Source organism: Pelophylax lessonae (assembly GCF_965119305.1).
Source record: "Pelophylax lessonae genome assembly, chromosome: 2".
NCBI lineage: Eukaryota > Metazoa > Chordata > Amphibia > Anura > Ranidae > Pelophylax > Pelophylax lessonae.
This window is the reverse complement of record NC_138769.1, coordinates 553,144,432-553,164,738: the sequence shown is the minus strand read 5'-3', so window position 1 is coordinate 553,164,738 and position 20,307 is coordinate 553,144,432. Positions and strand designations below refer to the sequence as shown.

Sequence of the window (20,307 nt, the reverse complement as noted above, 5' to 3'; positions counted from 1 at the left end):
TGCCCCCTTTCCCCAACAATTTTCAATTTATCCATTGAACCCCTAGCCGAAGCTATAAGAAATTCTCCCGAAATACGAGGTTTCACTATTGGCGATACAGTACACAAGATAACTTTGTTCGCAGATGACATTATCTTGATGTTGTCATCTCCAGAAACATCCCTACCTGCAGCCCACATTATCCTTACCAATTTCAGTAAAATCTCTTACTATAAAGTAAATAATTCCAAATCGCTTGTCCTAAATCTGAATGTTAGTCCTGATACAAAAAACCGTCTGATGGGAAACTGCCCCTTCACATGGACAGATGAGAAAATATCCTATTTAGGTATTACCATTACACCTCGAATCTCTGGCCTTATTCACTCGAATTTTAAATCCCTAAAACAAAAAATATGCGAGGACCTTAATAACTTCTCTAAAATTGACTTAACATGGGGAGCGAGAATGGCGGTAATAAAAATGACCATCCTTCCTCAAATCTTATACTTGTTTAGAGCACTGCCTATCCCCATACCAAAAGCACAGTTGAATGCCCTTACAAGTATTATTAGGAAATGTATTTGGTCAGGAAAAAAAGCCTGCATAGCTTTCAATATACTAACTGCACACAAATCCATGGGGGGAGCTGGGCTACCGAACTTACAAGCCTATTGTTGGGCCTTAAGGCTAGACCAAATAAAACATTGGTATACCAGTAGTGAAACCCGCTATGGGCATTAATTGAAACCGACTTGGTGCCAACTAAAAACCTAACACTCATGCTTCAGTGTGATTTATGGATACCCTGGAATTGGCACAACATTCCTATAACAGTCAAGGCTTCTCTCCAAGCTTGGAGAGCTATTTCCAAACAAACTCCTACAGTAAACCTTTTCCACGCATGTGATATCCCTATCAAGATAGTAGAATTTAAATTTTAAAAACTTAATGTTTCTAGACTAGAGGATTACGGCCTCTCACTCATTAAACAACTATACATTAACTATAAGCTTAAAGACAAAGAAGAAATTATACAGGAGTTCTCCCTCCCTCATGACCTGTAATTTACCATTTCCAAGTTAATTTTCACTCTAGCCAAACATCCACTATCAGAACTACTAACTAATTCCCAAACATGGAATTTCATCTCCACAGTTCCACCCCTAACTAAAGGAATATCTCTCTTTTACTCCTACCTTACATCTGATTCCCTCAAAACCAAATCACAACACGTGCTGAAGTGGGAGAAAACGCTTAACCAATCTTTCACTCTAAAACAATGGCAAATAGCGATCAATTCTACCCACAAATTATCACATTGCACAAATCATTGGGAAATGATAACTAAGATTGTGAATAGGTGGTATTTCACTCCCTATAGGTTAACCAAAATGAATGCTTCCCTCTCTCCACTATGCTGGAGAGAATGTGGTAAAATTGGTACCCTACAACACATCCTCTGGGAGTGCCCCTCCCTTACAAGTTTTTGGAAAGCAATTTTCCAATGTATGGCATCCATCACTGGAATCTTAACGCCTCCCAAACCTGAATTAGCTTTACTTAATCTAAACATTGAATTATATCCACTCACATATAGACAAATGATTGTACATCTCCTTTCGGCAGCTAGGACTTTAACCACTTGCCCACTAGCCACTGTGCTGCTACTGCGGCACAGTGGATCGTTATCGTCTAGCGACGTAGACCTACGTCGCTAGACTCCTCCCCTGTAGGCGGCGCTCGCGCGCCGCCGGAGGCGTGCTTCCGCTGTTTTCATTCACAGCGGGAGTCGGGCCAGGGGAGGAGCGGCGGCGATCGCCGCTGCTCTGCCCCGATCGTCGGGGAATCCAGTTTGGAGATCCACCCGCCTGTGTAAACAGAGCGGGCGGATCTCCTAAGTGACAGGGAGTGACAGATCGGAGTGTTCAGCATAGCTGAACATCTGATCTGTCCCTGGCTCACACAGTCACCTCCCCCCCCCCACACGTCAGTAAGCACCAGGCATACATTAACCCCTCCCTCTCCAAAAAAATTAACCCCTTCCCTGCCAGTGTCATTTTTACAGTAACAGTGCATATTTATAGCACTGATTACTGCAGTAATGTCACTGGTACCCCCAAAAGTGTCAAAAATGTCAGTCAAGGGTCCGATCTGTCCACCGCAATGTCGCAGTCCCGCAAAAAAAATCGCAGATCGCCGCCATTACTCGTTAAAAAAAAAACACCAAAAATCTTTCCCTTAGTTAGTAAACGCAATAACTTTTGCACAAACCAATCAAAATACGCTTATTGCGATTTTTTTTACCAAACATAGGTAGCAGAAAACAAATTGGCCAAAAATTTAAAAAAAATTGGTTTTTGCATCTTTTTTGGGGGGGGATTTCATATAAAAAAATGTTAAAAATATTGTTATTTTTTCAAAATAAACGCTCTTTTTTTGTTTATAGCGCAAAAAGTAAAAATCGCACAGGTGATAAAACACCACCAAAAGAAAGCTCTGTTTGTGGGAAAAAAAGGACGTAAATTTCGTTTGGGTACGGCATCGCATGACCGCGCAATTGTCAGTTAAAGTCGCACAGCGCCGAATCGCAAAAAGTGGCCCAGACGTAAGACAGCAAAATGCTCTAGTAGTAAAGTGGTTAATATTACGAAAATGGAAAACCACCGACACTCTGAATCTCTCTGAGGCAATCACCTTGGTCAATGAGAACCATAAACTGGAAAAAGCCTTATCCTTCAATACTTTAACGCATCACAAATTTCAAAAAGCTTGGTCGGAGTGGCCCTATTTGGCACCTGAAACTAGAAGTTTATAATCTAACCCTTTACTTAGCTTAGTTCCACTTGTTTTGAGCTTATCTTTATTTGTGTTGATCTTGGGGAGGTCGGGAGGTGGGGACGATCCATGACTTGGTGACATTGTTCCCCTAGGGGTTCTGAGTCAGGGTGGTTCAACGCCTCTCATCTTCTCTCTGCATCAATGCAAACTGTATTGACATTTATATGCATAATGTATATGCACTTGTACGAAGTTTATATTGATTCTTGAACACTGTACCATCTACTTTTGGATAATATTCTACCTTGTTGTAGTCATTTTCTTTACTTATTTCACATTCTGTTAATGTGTTTTTTTTTTGTTTCTCATCTATATTTGAATCTTAATAAAAACTATTGATTGAAAAAAAGAAATTCCTGGTCATCCTGCCAGTTTATTTATAACAGGTATTTATATTGTGCTAACAATTTACACAGCACTTTATGTATTGTACATTCACATCAGTCCCTGCTCTCAAGAAGCTTACAATCTAAGGTCATGCATACACATGCATGCAAGCATGCATGCACACATACACACTAGGGCCAATTTAGGCAGAAGCCATTTAACATACCAGTATGGCTTTGGAATATTGGAGGAAACCCATGTAAACACAGGGAGAACATTCAAACTCCATGCCACTGTGTTGCCCCAGTTACCCAAGCACAGAAACAGATCTATGATGGGGTGGTCAGTTTGCATCTCAGTGCTTCCTCTATTGAGAAGCAGGATGCTGTGCTGCCACACAGTGTTCCTGCATCTCCCATGGTCAGATTATCTGCCACATGCCCCCCCCCCCCTTTTCCAATTACAGACTGCCTTCTGTAAAATAGCGGCACTGTTCTGAAATGCAGTGCACACAAATGGGAAACTTTCTTCCCACTGTGTGTGACATCATAAATGAAAGCCCTTAGTAAACTGACACGCCATTTGCTATGTGGTAGAGGGAGCATGGGTAAGGCCCACCATATAACACAAAAAAAAAAAAGTATCAAAAGTTTAAATTTCATAAGAGTACATGGGATTCTGGTACCTAATGAATGCTTCCTGTAATACAATGCTTTTGTTGTAGTATAGTCAAATATACCTTTCGCAACTGAGGCTGCTCTTGTGTCTTTTAGATAGTCCATAATTAACAGAGAAGAGTATGAATGATTAATATTTTTTATTTAGTAACAGATCTGATCACAGCATGAGGACAAAGGCAATGCATATATGCAAGCAGACATCATCCAAGGTGGTACAATTTTGTGGCCATGTGAACCCCCTTTTTGTTAAATGTTAAACAGCTTAAAATGTCAGTTGTACTATTTTCAGTAATACAAGGGTTTAAGCAATTGTATGTGAACATGACCACGATAAAGCTAGTGCAGCATATGGAGGACATTGTTAATTATTTTGTGCAGTAAAACCATAGCAGCCTATAATAATTCATCTTGAACTGGTCTGGACTTCAGTGGAGTAAATTTTAATTGGTTATCCAAAGGGATAATTGAACCTATACTGTATATGACCATCGATCATTAAACTGACCCGATTTGTGAACTCAACCACATGGTAACCACAATGTTGTATGCATCTCCACAACAAAAAAATATAGAAGAATTTGGCAAATATCTGGCGTTAAATGAGGCACTTCAAAGTTCAAACTGAATTTGTGTAAAAGTTTACCAGGCCTTGAATGTACTCAGTGGCCAAAACAAAGAATTAATATTGTGCAAGAAGTATAACTGGCAAAAGTTGATGAGATAAGGCTGATTGTAACAAATGGAACTATAGTTAAATTGTTATATATCAAAAGAAATTTCAATAACTGGTGTCCTCTATGCTTCATGGTAGGTGTTAAAATAAACGGAATTCTTTGTTAGTCACCGCCATTTGATCCACAAACCTGAAAAATATGAATGATACTGGGTGGTTAGTACCAAAAATTAAACATAACTAACAAAAGTATTATAAAAATGATTTAAAAATGTTTTTTTATAGTTTATACCGATAGACCTGAGTATACACATTGCTGCACCCAAAAGTGCTGCATATAGTATTTTTTAAATGCACTGTACTTCCCACCTTGAATTATGTACTTCATATAACACCTCCCTTGTGTGCATAAAATGTATTATGGTGTTTGAAATCACCTTAATGCATACCTTCCAGCTGTCCCTGATTTGGACGTCATCAGAAGTTGGTCGCTTCTGATGACGCCCGAGTGACGAAACCCGTAATGCGGAGATAGAGCGTCATCGCGGTTTGAGTCCGTGGAGCGTAGGGAGCTCTGAACTTCCTGGTCTTTTACTTAAACAAACTCCTAATGATTTTTTCCTGATGTAAGTGCAATATTTACAGTTTATTACACTATGGAGGCTCCTATTACTATTTACATGGTACCACTGAGGCAAAGCACGTTAAGGAAACAGAGGCCCTGATGGGAAAAGATCTACAGACAGTTATTGCAACTGTGAATGCAGGCTACCCCTTTATTGGGGAGATCCATCTGGTGAGTGCAACTACACAGGGGGGAGCGTGAGTGATACACGGACACTGCTCGTTTGTGTAGAATTTGCACTAATGGACTTTATGTTCTATTACAGTGGTTCTTAACCTGGGTTCGATCGAACCCCAGGGGTTCGGTGAGTCACTCTCCGGGGTTCGGCGGGGGGGGGGGGACAAAGGGGCAATTGCTCACCCCGAGAAAATATTACTGATTGTGAGGCCGAGCGCACCCCGGGAAATAAGAGCTGCAGTCGGGACAACTCACAGCCATTACACATAGACACTTGACACTCCGCCCCCTGTACCTCCCCCAGCAGGTTTCCAGCCTATCTCCTGCAGGCTGCTTGCTGCGTGAGTGGGCGGGATGGGGATATACCTGACCACGGAGATCGCCCGCCTGGAAGAGGGAAGTGTGAGCAGATGAGCAGAGGGAGCCGAGTGAATGTTCCTGGAGGTAGGCTCAGCTATCTGTACATGGTGGATTCGTTTACAAGGACCTCTATGCTACGTCTGCTGAGTTACTGCAGCTTAGCATAGAGGTGCTGTTAGCTGACAGATGGAAATGCATGTCCTTTTCATTTAGCTCAATAAAGCATTGTGAATACCCCCTGGTGTGTGCCCTCCTGATACCCCATGGAATGCTCTCCCAACACCTCCCCCCAATGTGTGCCCTCCTAACACCCCATGGTATGCCCTCCAAATACCTCCCCAAAGTGTGTTCCCTCCTGACACCCCATGCTATGTCCTCCCAACCCCCCCAGTGTGTGCCCTCCTGATACCCCATGGAATGCCCTCCCAACACCTCCCCCCAGTGTGTTCCCTCCTGACACCCCATGGTATGTCTTCCCAGCCCCCCCAGTGTGTGCCCTCCTGATACCCCATAGTATGCCCTCCCAACACCTCCCCCCCCCCAGTGTGTGCCCTCCTGACAACATGGTTTTGTTCTTTGTTCTTAATGGTTTTGTTTTTTGAGATACAGTCACCAACACTTGCAGGGAGGCCCCAGCGAGATTTGAACTCGCGACCCCTGGTTTACAAGACCAGTGCTCTAACCCCTGAGCTATGGAGCCTTTTTTTTTTTTTTTTTTTTTTTTATGGTTTTGTTCATTTTGTGCACCTATGTATAAATGTATACCTAAATATATTCCTATGTTTTGAATTTGAAAAAATCATATTTTATTTTTTCAATTAAGAATGGTTCAGTGAATGCGCATATGAAACTGGTGGGGTTCAGTACCTCCAACAAGGTTAAGAACCACTGTTCTATTATAACACCTTTTCACTTTAATGTTAAAGCACTTCATAATTCACAATTTAATCTGTGCACATTTGATATATATATTTCTTCTCTGGTTATTTATTTGAAGTTTTATGGCATATTAATTGTTTTTGGTCAACACATGCAGAGTTTTTACAGGGTACATCATTAGGGCTTCATTCAACCAGTATTTCTTGACACCAACAGGGCAGCATACATGTGGTAGTACAATGCCGCATTGATTGGCGCCAGGAAAGGAAAATTACGACAAGTATTTGATACAATTTTCTGTTTTACTGGCGCCAACATGGCAGCATACTACCACATGTATGCTGCCATGGATTGGCACCAGGAAAGTAAAATTCTGGTAAGATACATTTTTTATTTTTTAAGTAAAAGCAAAAATGTTTGTTTAGCAATGAATGTAAAATTATGTCTTATCAGCACTCAGAACTGTATGTTGCTGTGATTTTTAGTGAAAGGAGGGAAGGTTTTGCTTTCAAAGGAATTCGTTCCCACCAGATAAACTAAAAAAGCCACATAAATGAGTCTTATACTGTTTTCATAGTTATCAAGTCCAGTTTTGTTTGCTTTACTACGACTAGATACTGTAGTAGGAGACATATTTTATGTTCGCACACACTGATGTGTACTTCCCATGCTTTCTTCTGCATTACAAGTTGTATATATATATATATATATATATATATATATATATATATGTGTGTGTGTGTGTGTGTGTGTGTGTGTGTGTGTGTGTGTGTTGTGATAACTTCATGTGTCAACTTCGGACTGTTGCAGTACCCCCAGAACTTCTGCCACGACTTCTAAAACCCCTGCCCTCACTTTCAGTAGTACTTGCAGAATCTTTGTCAGTACGTCCAATGGTGATTGCAGAGTCCCTGCCAGGACTTCCAGAACTTCCTGAAAGGGTATTAACCTTTTCAATGCCAGAGCCATTTTTGCATTTTTTTCACGTATGGTTAAAAATTTGTTATGTTTACATAAAACTCCCAAACATTATATATTTTCAGACACCCTAGGAAATAAAATAGTGGTAGTTTCAATTTTCAGTAAAAAATACACTAAAGTCATTTTATGCCACAAAACCGCAATTAAGTACCCAATTTTTTTTGTTAAAATATAAAAGAGGAGGTTGCACCTCATACCCAACATGTTAAGCCTTAAAATTGTATGCACACATGAAACAGTGACAAACTTCAATGTCCTATATTTTCCATATGCAATGCTTTAGAAGCCTCTACAGATGGTAGAGTTACCCAGGAATAGAGATGGGCCGAACGACCCCATTTGGTTTGCGGCAGAACTTTAGAACATTGCACTGTTTGGAACCAAATAACGAACCCCATTGAAGTCTATGGGACCCTAACTGGAAAAATCAAAAGTGACTACTTTGAAGGCTTATATGCAAGTAATTGGGCATACGGTGGTTATGGGGGTCTTCTGGGTATTGCCGTGAGGGACATGTATTAATGAAATAAATGTTTGTAAAAAACATAATTTTTAAATGAGCAGTGATTTACTGATGCTGAAAGTGAAACCATCAAAATGAGAAATAACAATAAAAATAAGAAATAAATTTATATAATATAGTGCCTGGTGGGTCCCCTTAGTCTGCCTGTAGGCACATGTGGCACATCTGTACCGTCTATAGAGCCTGCTGCAGTAATAATTACATTTATAAAGCCAACAAAATGACATTGTCCATTAACCACTTGCCGTCTGAGTACGGTAGTACTACTGCGGCAAAGTGGTTCGTTATCGTCTGACGACGTAGTATTAACGTCGTCAGACACTCCCCCTTCTGGGCGGCGCTTGCGCGCCGCCGGAGGCTTGCTCCTGCTGTTTTCATTCACAGCGGGAGTCGGGCCAGGGGAGGAGCAGCGGCGATCGCCGCTGCTCTGCCCCGATCGCCGGGGATCTAGTGTGGAGATCCGCCCGCCTGTGTAAACACAAGCGGGCGGATCTCCATAGTGACAGGGAGTGACAGATCGGACTGTTCAGCATAGCTGGACATCCGATCTGTCCATGACTCACTCAGTCACCTCCCCCCCTACACGTCAGTAAGCACCAGGCATACATTAACCCCTCCCTCTCCAATAAAATTAACCCCTTCCCTGCCAGTGTCATTTTTACAGTAACAGTGCATATATATAGCACTGATTACTGCAGTAATGTCACTGGTACCCCCAAAAGTGTCAAAAATATCAGTCAAGGGTCCGATCTGTCCGCCGCAATGTCGCAGTCCCACAAAAAAAATCGCAGATCGCCGCCATTACGCGTTAAAAAAAAAAACACCAAAAATGACAGAAATCTTTCCCTTTGTTAGTAAACGCACTAACTTTTGCGCAAACCAATCAAAATACGCTTATTGCGATTTTTTTTTACCAAACATAGGTAGCAGAAAACAAATTGGCCAAAATTTTTTTAAAAAATTGGTTTTTTACATCTTTTTTGGGGGGAATTTCATATAAAAAAATGTTAAAAATATTGTTATTTTTTCAAAATAAACGCTCTTTTTTTGTTTATAGCGCAAAAAGTAAAAATCGCACAGGTGATCAAATACCACCAAAAGAAAGCTCTGTTTGTGGGAAAAAAAGGACGTAAATTTCGTTTGGGTACGGCGTCGCACGACCGCGCAATTGTCAGTTGAAGTCGCACAGCGCCGAATCGCAAAAAGTGGCCTGGACGGAAGACAGCAAAATCCTCCGGTGGTAAAGTGGTTAAAGCTTTCTTTATTTTTATAAACAACAGCTCTTGATGAAAGTAAGAATTGGCCTTGCTGTCATAAATCTAAATTATATGCATATGTTAAACAGGTGTGGATAAATTGGTCTTTGGGTGTCGGTGGTGCTTTCACACCATAACCCTATTGAGGTACACTTGATGAAAACAAGAACTTTCCCTGCTGTCAAACATTGCAATGATATGCACCTGTCAAACAGGTGTGGAAAAATTGGTCCTTGGGGGTTAATTGTGCCCAGGAAACCTACACCAAACATGTATTCCAGAATAAATCAACAACCACAAAGCTAGGCAGCTTAGACAGTCTTTTAGAGATTCAAGATCCAGAAAGCACTTAATCAGCGACATTGGCATCAGGGGTTTGTAGCTGCTGCTAATCCAAGACTTATTCATTTTGATAAATGTCAGCCGTTCACGAAGTCTGTGGGCAGACATGGTCTCTTATCTGTTACAAAACCTCCGGCAGCACTGAATGCCTATTCACGAAGCATGCTGGATGCCCAGCTCTATTGTATATTGGGCAAGTTTCTGGCTAGTGGTCTATTCTCATGACCCAGTAACCCAGTGGATCATCAACTGGAAAGCTCTCCATATCTGTTTTTTCCCCTAGATAACCTCCCACCATATGATAAAGGCTCTGCCGACGGGATGTGACAGCTATAAGCCCTGGGCACAGAGGACTAAAACATTTTGAAAGGCATCGCTGAGGTGGCACTTTTCTCCACTGCTCCTCTCTTGACCAACAGAAGCCTCAAAATGACAGTTTCCACCAGATTGTAACCTACCAGAGTCAGGAAAGGTGTTACATAAACTCCTCTTTAAGGTGCCCTCAAGAGATTTCATCTTCTGCTCCCTCTGTGGGGACAGGATGAGTTCTGAGACTTTCCCCTTGTAATGGTGGTCAAGGAGGGTTGCCAACCAATAGTGATCCTTCTTCTTGATGCCACGTATTCTCTGGTCTTTTCGCAGGCTTTAAAGAACGAGGGATCCATGCACTGCAAGTTTTCAGAGGCATTAGAAGCAGACACCTAAGGGTCACTGAGGATTACAGTATCTGGATATGCCTCCTTCCAGCCACATACTACTCCCAAGGGTTCTGGGGATGGAAAACCACCTGTTAAGGGTTGCTGTATGTCTTGCTCTGCTTCAATGCCTCCAAAGCTGCCAGAATCCTCCTCCTCCCTCTCCTCTTGTGTGTTCTGTGGCGTAGGAAGAATGGTGTCTGCATAAAGCAGGCCTTGAGAGGAAAGGAAGTCCTCTTCTTCCTCCCCCTGCTCTGCCTCAAGTGCCCTGTCCATAATGCCAGGCAGATTTAAACATACAGAAATGCACTGATATATACTGCATTAAACGTGCAATAATGTATGGATATATACTGCGTTAAACGCGCAGAAACGTGCGGATATATACTGCGTTAAACGTGCAGTAGCACACTAATATATACTGCGTTAAACGTGCAGTAATGCATGGCTATCTACTGCCTTAAATGTACAGAAATGCACTCATATATACTGCGTTAAACGTGCAGTAATGCACTGATATATACTGCTTTAAATGTGCAGTAAAGCATGGATATATACTGTGTTAAACATGCAGTAACGCATGGATATATATTGCATTAAGCGTGCAGTAATGCACTAATATATACTGCTTTAAACATACAGAAATGCACTGATATATACTGCGTTAAAGGTGCAATAACGCATGGATATTTACTGCTTTAAACGTACAGTAACGCGTGGATTATTACTGCATTAAACGTGCAGTAATGCATTGATATGTACTGCAGGAAACCTACCCCGACAAATGAAACTGACACTAAAGTAAAAATGAATGGTCACACTACACTCATACTGAGCTATCACTAGATTCACACTAAACTGATATTCTACACTGATAACAGAAGCACAATGGCACACTATAGCACACTAACTCGCTAGCAACACTGAACAGAGCCCTGGCATATCTCTCTCCACACCAATATCACACTGCAAATGGCTGCTATGGGGAGAAATGTTTATAGTGTAGGGCGAGACTAAGAGCAATGAGCCATGATTGGCTAGAGTCATCATTACTTTCTCCAGTCATGGCTCTGACAGTGCTCTGTGCCCTGATTGGGCAAAGCTTTGATTGCTTCAATGCACTGTGGTCATTCAGCGGGCCGAACAAACAGTCGAACGCCCCGATAATTTGGGTGTGCTTTGAACGGGCAAATAGCCAATGTTTGGGCTGAATCGTTCGCCCAGGAGTGATATGTAACATGTGTAGCACAATCGATGTTTTCATGTGTAGGCGCCTCCAATGCATGCATTTATGTTCGTACGTGCACGTATGTAGGGGTGGAGAGGCTCAAAATTTTTCCAAAAAGGGATATTAAGTGCTTGGGTGTAACTTTTTACACTTTTTTTAATCACTATGTGATGTTTTTTTGTGACAGATCCTCTTTAATGAGACCCCGAGGGTCTCACCTGTCCTCCAATGAATCTAAAGTAGAGCGCTCTGCAATAGATCCTTCCCCAGTCTTATAGGCTTGGGAAAGTGACACGAGTACCCGGAAGTGACATTTTACACATTGCTACTGGGTAAGCAAGAAGAAGGGGAGTAGGGTGGATAGGATGTCCACTTGGCTCCCTCCCCTCTACCCAGCAGCATACACCATGGAAGCATGGCAGGGGGTGTGTGGGTGGGTGCGATTTCTCACGGTATGTGGAAGCGATTGAGCGTCTGCAGAGCCACCCAATAGCTTCCATCTGACAGGCAACTTGTCAGATATAGACACCCTCCCAGTGGCAGTTTCTAGGAGTGTGTGTAAAACCTTCCGCTGCTACCTACATAGTTTTTATGCTGTGGCAGCAAGAAGGTTAAAGAATTGTCCCAGGAAGTGGCTGGTACTGCGTCTTCTCTACAGCTATGATTGAGCTATCATACTTACCTGCTTGTTCTTGCTGGGCCAGATTGCCCTGACTATTACGCTGTTTTTTCTTGGTCACTGATGACCTCCACCTGGACATGACTACTCTCTGCCTGCCACAACCTCTTCCTGGATCTGACTATACTGATCCCAGACTATACAGTTTCCATACTGTAGCCCTCCTGCCCCCACTTGGCCCTTAGAGGAGTAATCCTGAGGACCACAACCTAGTACCAGCTGGCAGCAAAGAGCTCCGGGTGCCATTAGGGATCATGACCCATCTCCATCATCAGGAGCTCTGGAGAACACCAACTGGTACTTAGACTCCAGGCCTTAGTTGTGCCCAAAATACCTAGGAGTTTGCTATAACACAGACATCCTAAGTTGTTGAGAAACTGGCATGTTTGAACACACAGATTCCCATCTTTTACTTTTCAATCAATATGCAAAGTTCTTTTGGTACAAGCAAAATCTGATATTTAACTTACAGACATCGACTGCGCTGTTGCACTATGAAACAGCACCTAAGGTCATTCAGTGGTGGAGAACCCCGTGGCTTGGTCCCCTACAACTGCAACTTTGGATGATTAAAACAGTACAGAACACTTCTTTGTTTGGCCAAGAGTAAGGCTGCATGTGTTCTGGAAAACAACTTCTGACAGCTTTACCCCCTTTGCAGTAGTGGAGTCTGTTTTCTTCTTCCATGGCTGAACGGAATGGGACCCATATAAATCCTGACAACAGCAAAGAGTAAAAGAGCAAATATTTATACTTTTTCACTGGAAGGGAATTTACGCACCCTGCAACTCAAAAACACCTGTTTTTCAGGCATTTGATTTTCCTGCCTCTAAATGTTGCTTCATGTTAGCCTGTGGAGTTGACTTACTAAAACTGGAGAGCGCAAAATCTGGTGCAGCTCTGCATAGAAACCAATCAGCTTTCAGGTTTTTTGTCAAAGCTCAATCAAACAATCTGAAGTTAGAAGCTGATTGGCACTTGACCCCTCCCCCCCCAGGGCCATCTTAAGGCCAAATAGGTACCCTAAAAAGTGCAACAAGGAGCTTACTGATATCACTGAATCCTTGTACATCTTAAGCCATGTAAACTGATTTGCTGAATGTGGTCTTAAAAATGCTTATTCATTTGTTTGTTGGCAACATTCCTCAATTTAACAGAGACGCCGTCAGCAGCAATTTTCCCATTAAAATGTACTTTTTCTGTCTATTGCAGTGGTTGCAAATACAAGGATATTCTGTCAGAACATTAAATTTAAATGATCTTCACCTGATTGTAAACATTCTCATACAAGGCAATAACTAACTGAGATGTTCCATAATTCATGAGCTCAGTTCACTGGGAATTAATTATTTAGTGCTCATCTGAGCATCAGATCAGTGATGGAGCTGAAACCGTGTGGACAGCCATTATTGAATGCGTGCTGTGCAGAGGAAGAAAATGTGATTTTTTTTTTCTTTGTCGGAATGGTTGTGTTTATAAGCCCACGTTCACATTGGTCTGATTTGACATGAAAATCGCATGTCCGATTTGACATGCGATTTGACATGCAAATCGCATGTCAAATTGGAGCCAATTGCCGGCAATTGCACCGTCCGAATCAGTGCAAAGCTGACGTTGTGTCGCCGCACTGACTCCCAAAAGTAGTTTCTGTACAACTTTTGGCGACTTCAGGGGGGCGATTTCAATAGACATCTGTGCAGTAAAGCCCCGTACACACGTACCGAATGTCGGCCAAACGATCGGCCGTCTTTTGTCCGCTGCTGTCCTGTCGGTTGAAAAGTGCTAAAGACTGCACACGAATTTTGTCGGCCAACAACAGCCGACTGCAGAAGTGATGCCATGTGATGGTTAACTTTCCGTGTGTTTTTTCTTCTCTGAGCATGCCCAGTCTTGCTCATCTGCTGTTAGTCGGCCGAATTCTGTACTGACTGGCGAACAATCGGCCGTTCTGGTGACGGCCAACAAAAATTTTATAGCCTGCACACCCGATTCTGTTCGGCCGAAAAGTCGCAGTCGGTTGTCGGAAGCATCATACTAACAAGCCGACAATTGGACAATTTGGCCGATCGTTCAGCGGCCGAATATTTACGGCCGACAATCGCTACGTGTGTACGGGCCTTAACTCGCAAAGTTGTCTGTGAAATCGCCCCTGAAGTTGGTCTGAAATGCCGGCTTAAATTCATGCGAGTTCTCCAGTGTTACAGAATCCTCTATGCTCTGTGTGTTTATCGTTCTGCTGTCTCTCCTGTATTGTTACCCTTGACAATGTTGAGCCAGGCGCCAATGTAATAAGCACTATGCTGGCAGGAAATGGAAAATGTTGCATTTGAATGTTTGTATTTTATTTACAATTCTTCAATAAACACATGGTAAAAAAAATCGTGCTAGTTCAACTGAACTTGCACAATTTCCAAACGGACTCAGTGTGAACCTGGATTTAAAGAATGTCTTTTTATATTAGTTGTCCTTCAACAAAAAATGTTTTTTTTCTAATAGGCAATCTTATTCCTAAGGCCTCTTTCACACCGGCGGTGCACCAGGTGGATTCAGTTTTGCTCAGCGGGGATCGATCCACTGATCTCCGCTGAGCAGGCTGAGCAGGCGGATGACAGCTCCATCTACGCTTACTTTGCAGAGACTGGGCTGTCAGAATTTAGGTGGCCAATTAACTTTTTGAAACCTTTTTTTTTGCTATTAGGTACGTGCATAATATTCAGGAGAATAACACGCAGATGATCTGTTCCCGAAATCTGACTTGTTTATGTGATCTGTCCATCCTAAGGACTAATAGTTCCACAATTAACAATGTAATCCCCTAGGAGGCAGAGATAACTGTGCAATCTGAACATCAGAGTGATGAACTTCTAGCTTCTATCAGTACTCGTTCCCTCATGGACAATTATAAGCCAGATGACAGAGAGGTCCTTACATGGCTGGATAACAAACACATATAGAATTCACAGTCCAATGGGTTTTGATCCTTTCTGCATTTTTTTTCATTCTCAAGCATATAACCATTTGATTTCAACCAGCCTACTGTCTTCTAGAGAAAATGAGGCTCACATTTGGCACCAGAACTTTAGTGCCCCAAACTGAACCCAGGAAAATTCAGCTCATCAATATTCCCTATACGAGACTATGGAAATGTCAGGGTTGGGCTCCTGCTACTTAAAGCGGTAGTATCCCGCTTTTTGACACTTTTACCTACAGGTAAGCCTATAATAAGGCTTACCTGTAGGTACAAATAATATCTCCTAAACCGACACGATATTTGCAGTGCATGCAGCCGCTCGCGCAAGCGGCGCATGCGCTCTGAAGGTCCGGGGGGACCTTCAATTATGTTTGCCGGGAGCTTGCCGGAAAATCACTCCCGCGCGCATGCGCGGGAGTGACGTCATCGCGGCTACGGCCAATCATCGTGCCGGAGCCGTCTCTTCCGGCCAATCACCGCGCCGGAGCCGCCGAACCCGGAAGAGACAGCGAGGGATCATGGCAGCGCCCACAGCGATGTCCGGGGGTCTGTGTCGGGGCTTCGTTCTAAGGTAAGTTACACATAATGGGCTAGTATGCGATGCATACTAGATCATTATGCCTTTGTCTTGCAGGTTTTTTTTTTTTTTTTAGGGTTTACAACCGCTTTAATGAGTAGCTTTTTTCTTTTAGTGCTCAAAACCTGCTCAGCTGTTGGTTAATTACCAACCACTCTACCTATAACACAGTTCATGAACGTAGTAAAAAAACAGAAGCCAGGGTTTGGATGGCAGAGCAGGTAATTCAGAAGTCAGCATATTCAGGAGCAAAATTCAGGAACGGTAATCAAAAGGGAAGTCAGCCAGGACAAGTCATACACAGGAGTACAGGAAGGACTGCACTTAGAGATCATAGGCCACGCAAAGGGCAAGGAGGAAATGAGCTAAGCTGCTTAAATAGCAAAAAAACTGGCTGTAGGCTGGACTAATGAGTCAGGTAAATAGTAACCAGGTGAGTCACTGTGGTAATAATGAGTGGTTGGTAATTTGCTGACAGCTTGAGCAGGTTCTGAACACTGAAAGAAAAGAGCTGCTCGTTAAGTAGCAGGAGCCCAGCCCTGACAGGAAATGCATGGGCAGCTTGAAGTAAATTAACTGCAGGTCAAATGCAGCTGCAATTAATTCTGAGTGATCTCAAACTGATGTCAAAAGCACACAGCATTTGGCCAGCGAAGAGCATTGACACTAGCCCTTAAGGTGATAAGGTGGCTGATAAATATTATATAACAAATATGCTGAACTGTCAGAGGAGCCAGATCCCAGAGTTAGAGAGTAGTGTTGAGCGAACACGGACTGTATTATTCGTGTTCGTACCGAATAATTGGATTTTTTGTACCCGAACACGGACACGGACACTTTACTGTATGTTCGGGTAAAAATCCGTGTTCGGTCGTTTTATTTCCGGGTTTTGCATGCTTTGGCGCTCTTTTCATGGCGGGCTTTCAACAGCCAATCAACAATCGTTTAACTGGTGTGCCTTAAGCCATCCCAGCCATGCCTGCAAATGTCTCAGTAGCTGTGATTGGCCGTCTGAAGCATGTGACCAAGTCTTTATAAGTTCGAGGCAGCCGCAGCGGCGTCATTATGCTGCTTAGATTCAGGGACAGAGCACACATCAACGTGCTGGCTGCTGATTAGGGAAAGATAGGCAGGAAAAAACCATTTGTGTCCGGATAGAATTGAGGGACAGGTCGGAGTGTTTAGGCAGGGCGAGTTGTAGGCATTTTAGGGATAGAGTCTGCTGAATTATAGGGTCAGTGTCTTCTACAAACTACAATCGATATTGCTGTGTGGGGGGTGGGGTCTGCACTCAATCCTGATCTACGATCTCTTCTCAATCCTGTTAGGGACAGAGTCTGCTGAATTTTAGGGAAACTGTGTTCTACAAACTACAATCGATATTGCTGTGTGGTGTGGGATTGGAGATAGGCAGGTGTCAGTGATCCACATCCATTTTTCTGTGTGTGAGCTGCAGTGAACACAATCTTTTTGGGCTGCAGTGAACACAATCTTTTTGGGCTGCAGTGAACACAATCTTTTTGGGCTGCAGTGAACACAATCTTTTTGTGCTGCAGTGAACACAATCTTTTTGGGCTGCAGTGAACACAATCTTTTTGGGGTGCAGTGAACAAAATCTTTTTGGGGTGCAGTGAACACAATCCTTTTTGGTGTGCAGTGAACACAATCTTTGTGGGGTGCAGTGAACAAAATCCTTTGTGGGGTGCAGTGAACACAATCTTTTTGGGGTGCAGTGAACAAAATCCTTTTTGGGGTGCAGTGAACAACATCCTTTTTGGGGTGCAGTGAACACAATCTTTTTGGGGTGCAGTGAACAAAATCCTTTGTGGGGTGCAGTGAACACAATCTTTTTGGGGTGCAGTGAACACAATCTTTTTGGGGTGGAGTGAACAACATCCTTTTTGGGGTGCAGTGAACAAAATCCTTTTTGGGGTGCAGTGAACAAAATCATTTTTGGGGTGCAGTGAACACAATCTTTTTGGGGTGCAGTGAACACAATCTTTGTGGGGTGCAGTGAACACAATCTTTTTGGGGTGGAGTGAACAACATCCTTTTTGGGGTGCAGTGAACAACATCCTTTTTGGGGTGCAGTGAACACAATCTTTTTGGGGTGCAGTGAACACAATCTTTGTGGGGTACAGTGAACAGAATCTTTGTGGGGTGCAGTGAACACAATCTTTGGGGGGTACAGTGAACACAATCTTTGTGAGGTGCAGTGAACACAATCTTTGTGGGGTGCAGTGAACACAATCATTGTGGGGTGCAGTGAACTCAATCTTTGTGGGGTACAGTGAACACAATCTCATACTTCTGAAGGTTTGAGGGTGCTGCCTGTTCCATACTCCCCCTACTCCTCATCTAGCCTTTTAGGGGTACAAACAATAGTAATTGGGGCCTAGTGTGGTTGTGTACGTGTGATATACATACACTTTTTTGGGATCATATTTTCTATTCCGCTATTTAATCAAAAACCTTTGGGGATCAGTTAAATTGGGGGATAGTCTGTGTTGGTACGTGTGAGAGAGATCCACCTTTCCAAGTTGTTGGGGTTCATCTCATACTTCTGAAGGTTTGAGGGTGCTGCCTGTTCCATACTCCCCCTACTCCTAGCCTTTTAGGGGTACAAACAATAGTAATTGGGGCCTAGTGTGGTTGTGTACGTGTGATATACATACACTTTTTTGGGATCATATTTTCTATTCCGCTATTTAATCAAAAACCTTTGGGGATCAGTTAAATTGGGGGATAGTCTGTGTTGGTACGTGTGAGAGAGATCCACCTTTCCAAGTTGTTGGGGTTCATCTCATACTTCTGAAGGTTTGAGGGTGCTGCCTGTTCCATACTCCCCCTACTCCTCATCTAGCCTTTTAGGGGTACAAACAATAGTAATTGGGGCCTAGTGTGGTTGTGTACGTGCGAGATACATACACTTTTTTTGATCATATTTCCTATTCCGCTATTCAATAAAAACCTTTGAGGATCAATTGAATTGCGGGATAGTCTGTGTCGGTACGTGTGAGAGAGATCCACCTTTCCAAGTTGTTGGGGTTCATCTCATACTTCTGAAGGTTTGAGGGTGCTGCCTGTTCCATACTCCCCCTACTCCTCATCTAGCCTTTTAGGGGTACAAACAATAGTAATTGGGGCCTAGTGTGGTTGTGTACGTGTGATATACATACACTTTTTTGGGATCATATTTTCTATTCCGCTATTTAATCAAAAACCTTTGGGGATCAGTTAAATTGGGGGATAGTCTGTGTTGGTACGTGTGAGAGAGATCCACCTTTCCAAGTTGTTGGGGTTCATCTCATACTTCTGAAGGTTTGAGGGTGCTGCCTGTTCCATACTCCCCCTACTCCTAGCCTTTTAGGGGTACAAACAATAGTAATTAGGGCCTAGTGTGGTTGTGTACGTGTGATATACATACACTTTTTTGGGATCATATTTTCTATTCCGCTATTTAATCAAAAACCTTTGGGGATCAGTTAAATTGGGGGATAGTCTGTGTTGGTACGTGTGAGAGAGATCCACCTTTCCAAGTTGTTGGGGTTCATCTCATACTTCTGAAGGTTTGAGGGTGCTGCCTGTTCCATACTCCCCCTACTCCTAGCCTTTTAGGGGTACAAACAATAGTAATTGGGGCCTAGTGTGGTTGTGTACGTGTGATATACATACACTTTTTTGGGATCATATTTTCTATTCCGCTATTTAATCAAAAACCTTTGGGGATCAGTTAAATTGGGGGATAGTCTGTGTTGGTACGTGTGAGAGAGATCCACCTTTCCAAGTTGTTGGGGTTCATCTCATACTTCTGAAGGTTTGAGGGTGCTGCCTGTTCCATACTCCCCCTACTCCTAGCCTTTTAGGGGTACAAACAATAGTAATTGGGGCCTAGTGTGGTTGTGTACGTGTGATATACATACACTTTTTTGGGATCATATTTTCTATTCCGCTATTTAATCAAAAACCTTTGGGGATCAGTTAAATTGGGGGATAGTCTGTGTTGGTACGTGTGAGAGAGATCCACCTTTCCAAGTTGTTGGGGTTCATCTCATACTTCTGAAGGTTTGAGGGTGCTGCCTGTTCCATACTCCCCCTACTCCTAGCCTTTTAGGGGTACAAACAATAGTAATTGGGGCCTAGTGTGGTTGTGTACGTGTGATATACATACACTTTTTTGGGATCATATTTTCTATTCCGCTATTTAATCAAAAACCTTTGGGGATCAGTTAAATTGGGGGATAGTCTGTGTTGGTACGTGTGAGAGAGATCCACCTTTCCAAGTTGTTGGGGTTCATCTCATACTTCTGAAGGTTTGAGGGTGCTGCCTGTTCCATACTCCCCCTACTCCTAGCCTTTTAGGGGTACAAACAATAGTAATTGGGGCCTAGTGTGGTTGTGTACGTGTGATATACATACACTTTTTTGGGATCATATTTTCTATTCCGCTATTTAATCAAAAACCTTTGGGGATCAGTTAAATTGGGGGATAGTCTGTGTTGGTACGTGTGAGA

The 20,307-nt window shown here is 42.8% G+C and overlaps 1 protein-coding gene across 1 annotated transcript in view; it reads right to left on the bottom strand.

Annotated features, from left to right (window-relative positions):
- Window positions 1-4,427: 4,427 nt before the first annotated feature.
- The window catches only part of SPMIP11 (sperm microtubule inner protein 11), a gene marked incomplete at its 5' end in the record, with an annotated part of 49,772 nt that continues 33,892 nt past the window's right edge, over window positions 4,428-20,307 (bottom strand). Inside the window, 1 exon segment of the mRNA XM_082247243.1 lies at window positions 4,428-4,690. Within this exon segment, the coding sequence (XP_082103369.1) occupies window positions 4,642-4,690 (49 nt within the window). The 3' untranslated portion in view covers window positions 4,428-4,641.